Below are 14,435 nucleotides of genomic sequence, written 5' to 3'. Positions count from 1 at the left end.
AGGGTCGTTACTTCCTTTCTGGAAGCAGGCGGTGGAATCGGACTCTGAGAGTTTGGTGGCACTGTGACGGGTTCCTCACCCCCAGTGTCTGTGGCTGATTCAGTGTCAGGCAGAAGGTGGTGCAGGGAAGATGGGTCTCAGACCCCTCAACACCTCAGCATAGTGATCTGGCTCCCAGCCCATGGCCAATTCTGACTCCTGTCTCTGCTACCTGCCCCCAGAGACGTGCTGATCTTTCTCTCCTCTGTCCCTCTTTGATCTCCCTGCAGTCTGGCCAGTCCAAGCTCACCCCAGCAGCTGGCTGGATGATGCCAATCAGCAGGACCCCATGCATTGCCAATAGCTGTTCTGCTCCTGACTTATTGTCCTATTCAGATTGTGGGCCTCAGATCCCAGAATCCACTTTTAATCCATCCGTGGTACCCAATCAGGTGCTCAGATACCACTGTGATGGGCGTTGCATAGGTACCTCGGTCGATAGGGCAGAGCCTTCTCTCAAGATGAGACCATCAGTAAAGGAGGAGAAATGAGCGCCATTCTGGAAAGATGAAGGTTCAGAGAGGGACTGAGCTAGGAGCTGGGTTTGCTCACTGGCCAGACACAGATTTCCCCCGTTCAGAACAAAATTCTCCCTCTGCTTTTACCTCCTCCTCTTAACTCTTATCTTTGCTGAAATCAACCTTTTCCCCTGACAAATTTTAGTCAAACGAGCTGTTGTGACTTTGCCTGATGAAAATAGCTAATTGCAATATTTCTTTCCCTTTCCTAAGACATACCTGAGACTGATCGAACCGCTGCCAAGCAGCCATGGGTGCTAAGTTCTCCAAAAAGGACTTTGAAGAATTAGAAGCTGCGGCCAAAACAGGAAACCTCACAGAAATAGCAACAAAGCTGAAGGTGTCTGTAGAGTTGATAGAAAACACCCAACTCCACATTGCTGTCACGGGAGAGTCGGGCTCCGGAAAATCGTCCTTTGTCAAGGCCATCCGGGGACTGGGAGATGAAGATGAAGGTGCCGCTGAGACTGGGGTGGTAGAAACAACAATGGAGCCAAACGCTTACCCTGTACTCCCCAATGTAACAATATGGGACCTGCCAGGAATTGGGACTCCCAATTTTCAGCCAGATGAATACCTCAAAGAGGTAAAATTCAACAACTATGACTTCATCATCATCGCGTCAGAGTGCTTCACTTCCCACCACACCAGCCTCGCCCAGGAGATTCACAAGATGGGGAAGAGGTTTTACTACGTGCGCTCCAAAGTGGATAATGACTTGAATGCTGGGAAAAGGAAAAAGAATTTCAACAAGGAGAGACTCCTGCAGGAGATCAGGGAGGACTGTATAGAGAACCTGAGAGAAGGGGGTGAGGCATCCCCACGGGTTTTCCTGCTCTGCAGCTGGGAACTGCACAAGTACGATTTCCAGCTCCTGCAAGAGACACTGGAGAGGGAGCTGGACGCTCACAAGGGACTCGCTTTCATCCTGGCCCGGCCTGACATCTCGGAAAAGATCGTGAAAAAAAATAAAGTGAAACCACTGAAGCATAGATCGAAATGTGCCCCGGTCTCATCTGCTGTCGCTGCTGATCCTGACCCAGGTTTTACTTTTGCTTGTGATATTATCATAGGGCTTGAATCAGGGTGGATGGCAGGATGGTTTATCAGCACCTGTCCTGTGAGGCCATCTTGTTCTCTAAAATATCCACTATTTGCAAAAATTTAGTCTCTGGCTCTAATGCTTAAATAGAAAACCTTCAGAATGTGACCCACGTATAACCATTGCTGTGTTGTCTGCCTGAGTCTGCAGAGAGCCTGAAAAAATCACTCAGAGAGTGGGGAACTGCCCCATGCTCATCAGCTAGGTGTTAACCTCCGTGATGATCGTTTAAATGGTGCCTTTGTGAATGATTTCGCTGCTGTTGACAGCAGGGGAGAGGGAGGAAAAGGAGAGTCTGCACAGTCTGCTGTGAGAGACGTCTGAAGTGGGCAGAGTTTAGTCTGAGGGCAGAGTTTGGGAAGGAACCACTAAGTCATTCCCCAGTCTGACTGCTCTGTGCCCTTGGGGCCATCCAGGGTTATTTACTTTTGCCTGAACAAGACATTGGACGTTGATCTTTCCGATAAGCTCAGATGCCCGTCACAGAGCTGACATCTGTTATTAACACACAAAAGTCATCGGTAAAGTTAAGGTGACTCAGCAGAACCTCTGATCCATAAACCCTTCCAGAGTAGGGAGCTGAAACCCTAACAGTAAAACCTCTGAGAACAAGGAAATGCAGAGTTAATCTAATGCCTCCTCACACCCCATGCCCCCTTTGATCCTCACCCCAAGGAGTTCCTCACTGAGATCATGTTTAGTCTTGAGGAAAGAAGACTGAGGGGGGCCTGATAACAGTCTTCAGACATTTTCAGGGCTGTTATAAAGAGGACGGTGATCAACTGTTCTCTGTGACCACTGAAGATAGGACTAGAAATAATGGACACAAACGGCAATAAGGAAGAATTAGATTAGATATTAGTCAGGCTACGATTTGGTCACGGAAGTCTAGGAATCCAGACAGCTCCATGACTTCGGCCCACGGCAGCTGGGAGCTGCAAGGTCCCCCTGCCACCTGCGGTGGTTCCCAGGAGCTCTGAGCCACTGTGGGCGGTGGGGGTAACCCACAGCTCCGAGCCGCAGGCGATGGGGGACCCCTGATCTCTGAGCCAGGGCCCTGCAGCTGTCCAGCTGCTGCAGGCGGTGTGGGGACTCTGTAGCTCCCCAGTTTGTCACAGATGTTTTTAATAAAAGTCACGGCCAGGTCACGGGCTTCCATGAATTTTTCTTTACTGCCCGTGACCTGGCCGTGACTTTTACTAAAAATACCCATGCCAAAATCTTAGCCTCGTTTATTAGGAAAATCTTTCCAACTCTCAGGGGAGTGAAGCCCTGGAGTTGGCTGCCACGGGAGGTTGTGGCAGCCCCGCCACGGGAGGTTTTCAAGAGCACGTTGGACAAACACGTGCCAGGGAAGGTCTAGGTCCTGCCTCAGTGCAGGGTGCTGAACTGGAGAACTGCTCGAGGGCCCTTCCACGGAGGTGGCAGTAGGAGAGACGAGGGGATGGGAGCTGGGGCAGATAGAGGGGAAGCGAGACCAAGGGATAGGAGCTAAGTGGGGTAGATGGGATTTGGGAACACAGGGGCAGGACCACAGGTGGGGTGGGGGGAGGAGGATGAGGGGGAGGGAGCTGAGGTGGGGTAAAGGGAAGTGGGGAAAAGGGAGGCAGGAGTTGAAAGGAAGGTGGGGGCAATGGGGAGGAAGGGGGAGCTGACATGGACATAGAGGGAAATAGAGACCAATAGAGGCAGGAGCTGAGGTGGGATGGGGGAACAAAGGGGAACCAGGGTGCCGGGGATGAGGTGGGGTGGGGGGATAGAAGGACATGAGTAGGACCCTACCAAATTCATGGCCCATTTTGGTCAATTTCACAGTCATAGGATTTTAAAAATAGTAAATTTCATGATTTCAGCTATTTCAATCTCAAATGTCATGGTGTTGTAATTGTAGGGGTCCTGACCCAAAAACGAGTTGTGGGGGGGGTTGCAAGGTTACTGGGGGGGGGGCGGTTTGCGGTTCTGCTATCCTTACTTCTGCGCGGCTGCTGGCGGCGGCACTGCCTTTGGAGCTGGGCAGTTGGCGAGTGGCGGCTGCTTGCCGGGAGCCCAGCTCTGATGGCAGAACCGCTGCCAGCAGCAGCGGAGAAGTAAGGATGACCTAGTAGGGTGCTGCTAACCTTAACTTCTGCGCTGCTGCCTGCAGAGCTGCGCTCTCAGTCAGCAGCCGCCAGTCTCCGGCCGCCCAGCTCTAAAGGTCGCAGCGCAGAAGTAAGGGTGGCATGGTGCGGTATTACCACCCTTACTTCTGCCCACCGCTCCTTCGTTTATTGACCCACCCTCCCTGCTCCTGGGGTGGCTGGATGGGGCAGTGACAGGATCAGGCCTCTGCAGCAGACTGTGGTGCACAGCGAAGAACTGCACTTCTACAGCCACTCCTAGCTGCACCTGCCCTCCTGGGCTCCTCAGGGGCTGTAAGAGCATCTAGTGGCCCACCAGGGGGCCGGGACTTCACTTCACAAGCTGTTCCAACCTCCTGCCCCTTCGACCATCCCAAGGAGGGACATGCAGAGCAGGGCGAGAGCAGCTGCAACAAAATTCTCCTATTCCCTTTGCTCAGCATCCCACCTCTTCCCTCTCTTGTCATCTCCCCCCTTCTCTCTCTCTCTGGAGATTGTGGGAGCTCCCGCGGGTGAGATTGTGTTTGGGAAGTGCCGTGAACAGGGGCTGGCTCTCTGCTAGTTTGGTTTGCTTTTTAACTCGTTAGTTTCTTTGTGGCGGGGTGTTGTTATCACCCCATATTTTTGGGGGGAGCCTTCACCATGAGATCCAGTTCAGATGGGCTCTGCATTCTGACCCGCAGACGTGGGGTCCCGCCTGTGCCTGCTGTCTCCTGCTCTCTGGGGATGTATTGGAGCGTAGCTAAGGTTACTGACTGTATTACTATGAAATCTGTCTCAAATCAATAGTGATGTTTTTGGCCTAGGAGCAGTTTATGAATCTCTTGGTCCAGGATCGACTCTGTGTCAAGGAATCTTTTGTTCCACTTTTCCCTCAGTTACTCCTGTCACTGCAGTTGTTTTTCTTTTCAACGCCCCCCTCCCTTCACAATGAGACTCTGATGTCTGCGCTCTCCCAGTATGGGCAGGTAGCTTCTGCCATTAGGATGGTCCTATTGGGCTGTGTGAGCCGGGATGTGAGGCATGTCATTGTGATGTTCACAGCCCACAGAGAGAGAAGTTAGATAAAAACATACCATACTTTCTCTAGATAGAAAGTTGCAATGTAACATGACTCTATTTCTTAGAATCCCGAGTCTGACCACACAAGAATCCAAACCAGAGCGAGACAAAGCAGGCTGCTCTCTGTGGCCCAGCTCACTCCAACTTGCTTTGACCTGGCTTTGCAGACCGACTTTAATCACATGCTTCCACACTGAGCCCTCTAGCCTGCCAGCAAGGCCAGGAAACCTCTTACTCCTCTAAGGTGCCACAAGTACTCCTCGTTCTTCTTACTTCTAAAGTGACAGTTTATAATTTGAACACAGTTTTCAATACACCACAGTCATGCTGCTCCAATCCCAGGTTTTCGGGGTTTCAAATGAATTGGGGCAGCCTTTGAGCCTGGCTGTGACACACCCCATGGATGGGACACAGAGTTTGTTTGCCACCCACAACATAGAATTTCTGCTCTTTCTCTCTCCTTTGTCATGCTGGGGGATGGGCTTTGACTCTCGCCTGTTTCTGTTGGTGCTTGGTAGATTGAAGAGTCTGGACATGCCTCTGTTTTCTAGCAGTCTTTCTAATGCTTAGCAACCCCTGAGAGGTGCTTGGCCAGACTCCGGGATGGCTCCAGGCACCAGCACACCTAGCGCGTGCCTGGGGTGGGAAGCCGCGGGAGGCAGCCTGCTGGTCCCTGTGAGGGCGGCAGTCAGGCTGCCTTCGGCGGCATGCCTGCGGGAGGTCCGCTGGTCCCAAGGCTTTGGCGGCAGGTACACCGAAGGCGCAGGACCGGCAGACCTCCCGCAGGCATGCCGCTGAATCCGCGTTACCAGACTGCCTGACTGCCATGCTTGGGGCGGCAAAATACATAGAGCCGCCCCTGTCTGCAACGTTTGCTCATTATTAAAGAGGCTTTTTGCCAGAGTGTCTGTAGATTTTGTGAGATCTCTCACTAAACCTGCCAGGAGAACAAAGAAAATATACTTGTGGTAGATTCTGCTGCCAGGTACCCTGAAACCACAGCCTTGTCTAAGATTGAAGCTGAAACAGTGGCCCCAGCGTTATTTACCATTTTTAGCAGAATAGGTTTTCCCACAGAAATCTTGACACATCATGTCTGTCCTGTTTTCTGAGCTGAGATTGACACTTTAAGTTGTGAGCTACTCTAGACAGTGTGACAACTACTTAAACTTGGTTAACTACAAAGAGAACAACAAATTATTGTATGAACACAACCAATAATCATACCACAAAGTTAACTCATGATTAAATGACTTTTTTTCATCTTTTTATCCTTATGTGGTTTACTTAGCAGTTTATACATGCCCTTGTGGAAAGAATAGGTTAAGGTTTAAATCTGTGTATCCCAGGTGACTCTTAGAGATCTATCCTGAGATTTGCTGTAAACCTAGGTTAATCAATACCCAATAGTAACTTCATTATAACAATGATATATGAAAAAGTACACACACCAATAAAAACCATGATAGGACATACAGTCATGTTGACATTGAATATAAACTTTAATTGGTTATATTTTTAATAAATTTACATTAATGGATTTAATAAGGAGCTTTGAAGCAGGGCCGCCCAGGGGGGGGGCAAGTGGGGCAATTTGCCACAGGCCCCGGGCCCCGCAGGGGCCCCCACGAGAGTTTTTCGGGGCCCCTGGAGCGGGGTCCTTCACTCGCTCCAGGGGCCCCGGAAAACTCTCGCGGGGCCCAGGCCCTCGGAGCTTCTTCCATTCTGGGTCTTTGGCGGTGGCGGGGGGTCCTTCCGCCTCAGGACCCACCGCCGAAGTGCCGGGTGTTCGGCAGCAATTCGGCGGCGGGGGCCCCCCGCCACCAAAGACCCCAGGCCCCCTGAATCCTCTGGGCGGCCCTGCTTTGAAGAAGATTGACTTTAAGACTTGGTAGAGTGAAGTAATAATAATGGTAACTTTATAAGCACGTGCTATTACCATTAATGGCCACACACACATGCATGTCTAGAAAAAGGCTAGGACAGGACTTCCCTGGCACACATCCCTGTACAAGAGTGAAAATGTCCTGGTAAGGAGACAAAAATAATACAGTGACTTAGAAAAAGAAAAAAAGTGTCTGCTCTTGAGCTTGCTTGTCTTGTGGAGCTTCAGAGTCAGTCAGGAACTGCAGTTTGGCGACACAGGCAATGTCTTCTGGCTCAGGTACCATCAAGCTCGTGGGGCTGTTCTCAGGTCAGCTGGCCAGTCTGCAATGTCTGTGCCTCTACTTTCTTTGGAAGAGGAAGTAGGGACATCGGCTGTTGAACTGTCATGGTGGTGACCTCAAAAGTAGCAGGAGACCTCTCACCTCGACTGCGTCATAGAATCATAGAATCATAGAAGATTAGGGTTGGAAGAGACCTTAGGAGGTCACTTAGTCCAACCCCCTGCTCAAAGCAGGACCAATTCCCAACTAAATCATCCCAGCCAGGGCTTTGTCAAGCCAGGCCTTAAAAACCTCCAAGGAAGGAGACTCCACCACCTCCCTAGGTAACCCATTCCAGTGCTTCACCACCCTCCTAGTGAAATAGTGTTTCCTAATATCCAACCTGGACCTCCCCCACTGCAACTTGAGACCATTGCTCCTTGTTCTGTCATCTGCCACCACTGAGAACAGCCGAGCTCCATCCTCTTTGGAACCCCCCTTCAGATAGTTGAAGGCTGCTATCAAATCCCCCCTCATTCTTCTCTTCTGGAGACTAAACAATCCCAGTTCCCTCAGCCTCTCCTCATAAGTCATGTGCTCCAGACCCCTAATCATTTTTGTTGCCCTCCGTTGGACTCTTTCCAATTTTTCCACATCCTTCTTGTAGTGTGGGGCCCAAAACTGGACACTGTATTCCAGATGAGGCCTCACCAATGTCGAATAAAGGGGAATGATCACGTTCCTCGATCTGCTGGCAATGCCCCTACTTATACAGCCCAAAATGCCATAAGCCTTCTTGGCAACAAGAGCACACTGTTGACTCATATCCAGCTTCTCGTCCACTGTGACCCCTAGGTCCTTTTCTGCAGAACTGCTACCTAGCCATTCGGTCCCTAGTCTGTAGCAGTGCATGGGATTCTTCCGTCCTAAGTGCAGGACTCTGCACTTTTCCTTGTTGAACCTCATCAGGTTTTTTTTGGCCCAATCCTCTAATTTGTCTAGGTCCCTCTGTATCCGATCCCTACCCTCTAGTGTATCTACCACGCCCCCTAGTTTAGTGTCATCTGCAAACTTGCTGAGAGTGCAGTCCACACCATCCTCCAGATCATTAATAAAGATATTAAACAAAACCGGCCCCAGGACTGACCCTTGGGGCGCCCCAGGACCGTCATCCAATCCTGATTAGTCTCCATGCATCTGAAGAAGTGGGGTTTTACCCATGAAAACTTATGCCCAAATAAATCTCTTAGTCTTTAAGGTGCCACCAGACTCCTTGTTGTTTTTGTGGATACAGACTAACACGGCTACCCTCTGATAATTGATTAGACAATGTCATTCTGACTCTTGGTCCATTTTGGGGGTTCTTTCAGAGTACTGTTTCTTAGTTATGTCCATGAGTCTGTTTTTCCCCCCCAAAGAAGCAACACCGAGAGAATAACAGGAGGTGATGACAGTTTCATGATCGCAACCCCTTGTGTTTAGGAATGGTCCAACCTTTTCAATGACATGGGCCGCATGTCTAGTTGTGCAGCAGCTCTGCAGACCACATACAGAAACAAAAGAGCGTTTTCTGTGCAGCATGACCTCGCACGCACTATACGTGTGAGGTCAGGCTGTGCAGAGGGTGCCATTTTGTAGAGCAGGTCTGCTGTGGGGGCAGAAACATTCTGGGGCTGACTGGAAATGTCCTGCAGGCTCGACCCAGCCCGTGAGCCCACAGTCGGACCAGCCTGATTGGCCATAACACATGACCCACTGTCTTTTGACTTTCAAAAGTACAGAAGTAGTTCCCTAGCCATTCACACATGCTTACACTTCCTCAAGATGGACAAGGCCTCCTAAACAAAATAAGAATTTGCAGAACTGAAACTACAGCTGGGATCCTGGGTGAAAGGTTACTTCACTCTATCAGGGCTTAAAGTCAAGCTATTTCAGAGCTCCTTATTAAATCCATTAAAATATAACCAATGAAAGTTGATACTCAGTGTCTACATGACTATACATCCTACTATGATTTTGAATATTTATTTATTTATGTGTGTACTTTGTCATATTTTTTATAATACCTGCTGGTATATTTTATCTAGAATCATCTAGTCTGACCTCTTGTATATCACAAGCCATAGGATTTCGTATAGTTCCCCATGTGTTGAGCCCAAAAACTTGTATTTGATTAAAGCATCTTCTAGCAAGGCCTCCAGTCTGGATTGGAAGATGTCAAGAGGTTTAGACTCCACCACATCCTCTGATAGTGTGTTCCAATGACTAATCCCCCTCACTGTTTAAAAGTTGTGCCTTATTTCAAGGTTGAATTTTCTGAATTTCACCTGCAGCTATTTGTCCTTTTCATGCCTTTCTCCACCAGATTAAAGAGCCCTTCAGTGCTTGGTGTTTTCTCCCCATGAAGATACTGATACACCATAATCCAGTCAGCTCTTGATCTTCCTTTTGATAAGTTAAATAGCTGAGCTCTGCAAGTCTCTCACTCTCAGGCAGTTTCTCCAGCCTTCAGCTAATTCTCATGGCTCTTCTCTGCACTGTTTTCAGTTTTTCCAATATCTTTTTTAAACCGTGGACAACAGGACAGGATGCAGTATTCTAGTATAGGTAAAATGACCTCCTGACTCCTACTCATTACTCCCCTCTTTAGACATCCACGGATCACATTAGCTCTTACTGCCACAGCATCGCACTTGGAGCTGATGTTGAGTTTCTGGTCTGCTAAGACCCCTAAATCCTTTTCAGAGTCCCTGCTTTTCAGGATACAGTCCCCCATTCTGAAGATAGGGCCTGCATTCCTTGATCCTAGATGTCAGACCTTACATTTAGCTGTATTAAACTGCATTTTGGTTGAATGACCCCTGCTCACCAAGTGATCTAGATGTCTCTGTATGATGGTCCAGACCTCATATTTACCACTCCAACAATCTTTTTGTCATCTGCATATTTCATCAGGAGTGATTCTCTATTTACTTCTTGGTCATTGATTAAAATGTTGAATAGAGTTAAGCCTAGATCCAATCTCTGAGGAATCCCACTAGAAACACCCTCAGGGAAACATACCGACAGACCTATACCGGTATAATTGCACTGCTATATCTACCCTTATTTCAGAATACGAGTGTTTTGTCCCAGTTTAGTTTATAGCATTTTAAAAGTGTCATAAGCTCACCCAGCAAAAGGCACCAATTCCAGAGACAGTGTCCACAGGGGAGCTATAGTGGTGTAGTTAGACTGGCACAGCTCTGCTGGGAAATGTCCAGCGTATACAAGCCCTTTGTCCAATGACTAGAATCAAAGTGGCCAGATTTTCTGTTGATGGTAAAACACGAGGGACACTTCATGCTGATATGTAGGAAGGGTGGCTGAGGTCATATCGTTTTTTGGACCAACTTCTGTTGGCAAAAGAGACAGGATTTCAAGCTCCAAAATGGATGCTGACTTGTATGTGGCTCAGACCTACCGGCCCAGCACGTACAGCAGACCTTGAAAGCTTGTCCCTTTCACCAACAGAAGTTGGTCCAGCAAACGATATTACCTCACTTACCTTCTCGCTAATAGCCTGGAACCAACACAGCTACGGCAACGCTGCAAACAATAGACTGGGAAATCATCCCATCCAAGGCTGGGAGGAATAGCTCAGTGGTTTGAGCATTGGCCAAACCCAGGGTTGTGAGTTCAATCCTTGAGGGGGCCACTTAGGGATCTGGGACAAAAATCAGTACTTGGTCCTGCTAGTGAAGGCAGGGGGCTGGACTCAATGACCTTTCAGGGTCCCTTCCAGTTCTATGAGATAGGTGTATCTCCATATATTATATTATTATCCATTGTTACATTGCCATTACAAACTTATGCATTTTAAACTCATGGTGTTGAAATTAACCTTGTCCCTCAACAAACTACAGATGAACCAGCTGTTGTGACGTTGTCTGATAAAATAACTAATTGCAATCTTTCTTTCCCTTTTCTAAGACTTGCAGCTAAAACCCAGTGACCCATTGCCAGCAGCTTACATGCCAATGTTCTCCAAAGAGGACAGTGAAGAATTAGAAGCTGCTGCCAGAGCAGGAAACCTCCCAGAAATAGCAGCGAAACTGAAAAAGTCTCTGGAGTCATCAGAAAATACCCCACTGCACATTGCAGTCACAGGGAATTCAGGTTCTGGAAAATCATCCTTTGTCAACGCCATCTTGGGATTGGGAGATGAGGATGAAGGTGCCGCTAAGACTGGGGTAGTAGAAACAACGATGGAGCCAAAGGCTTATCCACACCCTGTACTCCCCAACGTAACGATGTGGGACCTGCCAGGAATCAGGACACCCAATTTTCAGCCAGACAAATACCTCAAGCAGGTAAAATTCAACAACTTCGACTTCTTCATCATCACTGCCTCAGAGCACTTCACTTCCCACCACACCAGCCTCGCCCAAGAGATTCACAAGATGGGGAAGAGGTTTTATTACGTGCGCTCCAAAGTGGATGCCGACTTGTACGCAGCTCAGATCCGCCGGCCCAGCACCTACAATGAGGAACAGATCCTGCAGGTCATCCGAGAGAACTGCATCAAGAACCTGAGGGAAGCAGGTGAGGCCTCCCTACGGGTTTTCCTGATCTCCAGTTGGGAACTGCTTAAATACGATTTCCACTTCCTGCAGGAGACACTGGAGCGGGAACTGGATGCTCACAAAAGACTCACTTTCATCCTGGCCCTGCCCAACATCTCGGCAAAGATCCTGGAAAAGAAAAAGGCTGAACTGCAGAAGCAGATATGGAAACTAGCCCTTGTGTCTTCTGCTGCCGCTGCCATCCCTCTCCCAGGTCTCGGTCTTGCTTGTGATATTACCATCCTGGTGACATCCATGAGACGTTACTGTAAGGCCTTTGGACTGGATACAACCTCACTCACTAATCTCGCCAACAGGGTGGGGACGACCGTCCCAGAGCTGAGGGCGGTTATAAAGTCCCCACTGGCTGCAGAAATATCTAAAGAGCTTGTAATCAAGCTGCTAAGCAAGGCTGCATGTGGTGCAGCGATGGCAGCTGAAACGGCTCTGAGTTTTATCCCAATACCAGTGGTGGGGTCTCTGCTGGCTGCAGGAGTTTCTTTTGGGACCACGTACTACATGCTGCAGAGCTTTCTGAATGAGGCTGCGGAAGATGCTCAGAAAGTTCTGAGCAAGGCCCTTGAGGATGAAAAATTCAAATAAGAGCAAACAATCCAGTGCATCAAATATCATAAGAACATAAGAACGGCCGTACCGGGTCAGACCAAAGGTCCATCTAGCCCAGTATCCTGTCTACTGACAGTGGCCAATGCCAGGTGCCCCAGAGGGAGTGAACCTAACAGATAATGATCAAATGATCTCTCTCCTGCCGTCCATCTCCACCCTCTGACAGACAGAGGCTAGGGACACCATTCCTTACCCAGCCTGGCTAATAGCCATTAATGGACTTAACCACCATCAAAACTTCTTAAAGTGATTGCAAAAAAATGAGAGAGAGACCAGATGAGATTTCCAGGGTTTCTGATTGGGATGTTTTAACCATTGCATTAAAGATGTATCAGTGAACTCCAGTTATATATTCTATAGGGTTAGGATTATCTATCACCAGTGCAGAGGGTCTCCTGAAGCAGATTCAGTGCCGGAAACATGTTACCAATGAACAGCATCACCAGCAAGGGATGTTTTCTGCTTCCATTTCTGTTTTCTTTTTCATTTTCCCTCTGCCATTAAGTGTCAGGTTAAATGGTTCCTGTCTTCAGCCCCTGGGAAAACAGTTATTTGGAGAAGTAAGATGATGCCCCAGAAAATCTTCTTTTTTATTTTCTGTATTGCTGCAGCATAAATCAATCATCAGGCCCCACTGCGGTAGGTGCTGTGCAAACTCATAAAGGGCTTCACTCAAGTGTGGGGTGGTGCTTTCAACTTGGCGGTTTAGCTGGCCTGAGAGGAGCTATAGGCTAAAACTGGAGTGACTCCTGCTCATCAGCTGCTAATGTAACGGGGCAAGGGGAGGCAGGAGCAATTATCCTTCATTGATTAACAAATCTTATTAATGCAGAGTTCAGCTCGCCTGGCAATAGCTTGGGCCCTTCCAAAACAGCGAGTTCAGCAAAACTCCAGCCTGTGAACACCAGGAAATACAGAGTTAGCTACAAGCCCCCACACCCTTAACTCTGCCCTCTTTCAGTGTTGCCCCAGTACACCCCTAACACACATACTCACCCTCTGCCTTTGCAGACAGTGCATGTCCCTCAGGGAATAGGGCCCATGTCAGCTGCAGCACAAATTCAAACTCCTTCCCTGTGCTAAGGCAGACCTTGTGTTTAGATGAGCTGTACTGACCAGGAGCTACCCACACCTGTTCTACAGTCAGACACTGAATCTACCCCCAGAAACAACCCCCCATTTGCTCAGTTTTACATCCCCGTCACCCTTCTGCACACACTGCCATCTACCATTGCACTTTCGCTTACTCTTCCAAGAAGACCACGGTGTCCCGCTATGACACAACCAATACAATGGAGCACTGAAATGGTGCATACTGGATCCCCAAGGAACATGTGCTCCTCATTCCATTGATCACACACCCAGAGGGGAGGAGGGATCGCCTCATATCACAGTCATTTCCCTACCACGCTGCTCCAGCTAATGCCTCCATCACTCAGTACAGCTGCACCTAGCAGGGTGATTGCACAGCTGGAGTTACAGACAATTCCCAGTGGCTGTTGCCAGCTCCGGGGTGCTGAGTTCGGGTTGGCTGGGCGTTTACCTCTACTCTGTATTTCCTGGCTTCCAGACGTTTGAGCTGTGCTGAATTGGATGTTTTGGAAAGGCCCAATGTACCTCTGGGCAACCACAACTCTGCCGGAACCATGTTTTTAGTCAATCAGGCTCCTGGGTGTTTCCAACAGGAAGAGAAATGTTTGTAGGAGTTCATGGTCATTTAGGCAGTTGTAATTATCATGCAGATGTGCAGCTGAGGCACCCTATGGCCAGGTAATGCTAATACCTAAATCTTACACAGTGCTATTCACCAGGACATCTCAAAGAATTTTATATCATTGTCCCCCATTCATGGATGGGAAACTGAGGCATGGGGAAGGGAAGTGACTTGCCAAAGGTCACCCAGCAGGCCAGTGGCAGAGCTAGGGATAGTCCCAGTCCCGGGGTCTCCCACTAGGCCACGCAGTTGCCATGTGACTCCTCAGGGCTCCTCCCCTCTCCTGCACATTGTGTTACAGTGTGATGGGGATAATGGTTCCACTGCGAAATGTTTGCAGACCTTTGACAGTTTTAGCATTACCCTATTTCAAGTTCCCAAATAGAGAACACTGCCAAGGGCAGAGGGGGTTGGAGGGGGACGAGGGTACAAGTTTCTACTAAACAGTTTCTTTTTACCTTGACTACCTAACATTTATAAACAACAAGTGTAAAGGCCTCAAAAA

The 14,435-nt window shown here is 48.8% G+C and overlaps 1 protein-coding gene across 1 annotated transcript; it reads left to right on the top strand.

The window, feature by feature from the left end:
• Positions 1-1,169: 1,169 nt before the first annotated feature.
• On the top strand, positions 1,170-12,892 carry LOC135976770 (interferon-inducible GTPase 5-like). The gene is made up of 2 exons (XM_065574121.1): positions 1,170-1,600; positions 10,958-12,892. Exons 1-2 carry the CDS (start codon positions 1,231-1,233, stop codon positions 12,190-12,192), a joined length of 1,605 nt encoding a protein of 534 aa, XP_065430193.1. The 5' UTR covers positions 1,170-1,230; the 3' UTR covers positions 12,193-12,892.
• Positions 12,893-14,435: the final 1,543 nt, after the last annotated feature.

Source organism: Chrysemys picta, chromosome 20 (genome assembly GCF_011386835.1).
Source record: "Chrysemys picta bellii isolate R12L10 chromosome 20, ASM1138683v2, whole genome shotgun sequence".
In the NCBI taxonomy this organism is placed as follows: Eukaryota; Metazoa; Chordata; order Testudines; family Emydidae; genus Chrysemys; species Chrysemys picta.
The sequence above is the reverse complement of the archived record's forward strand: the minus strand, read 5'-3'. Positions and strand labels throughout refer to the sequence as shown.

Excerpts from the sequence above, each read along its gene's own strand:
- LOC135976770 (XM_065574121.1), top strand. The coding sequence starts at position 1,231 with ATGGGGAAGAGGTTTTACTACGTGCGCTCCAAAGTGGATAATGACTTG. Across the intron at positions 1,601-10,957 it reads CGCTGCTGATCCTGACCCAG|ACTTGCAGCTAAAACCCAGT; the intron begins GTTTTACTTTTG and ends CCCTTTTCTAAG.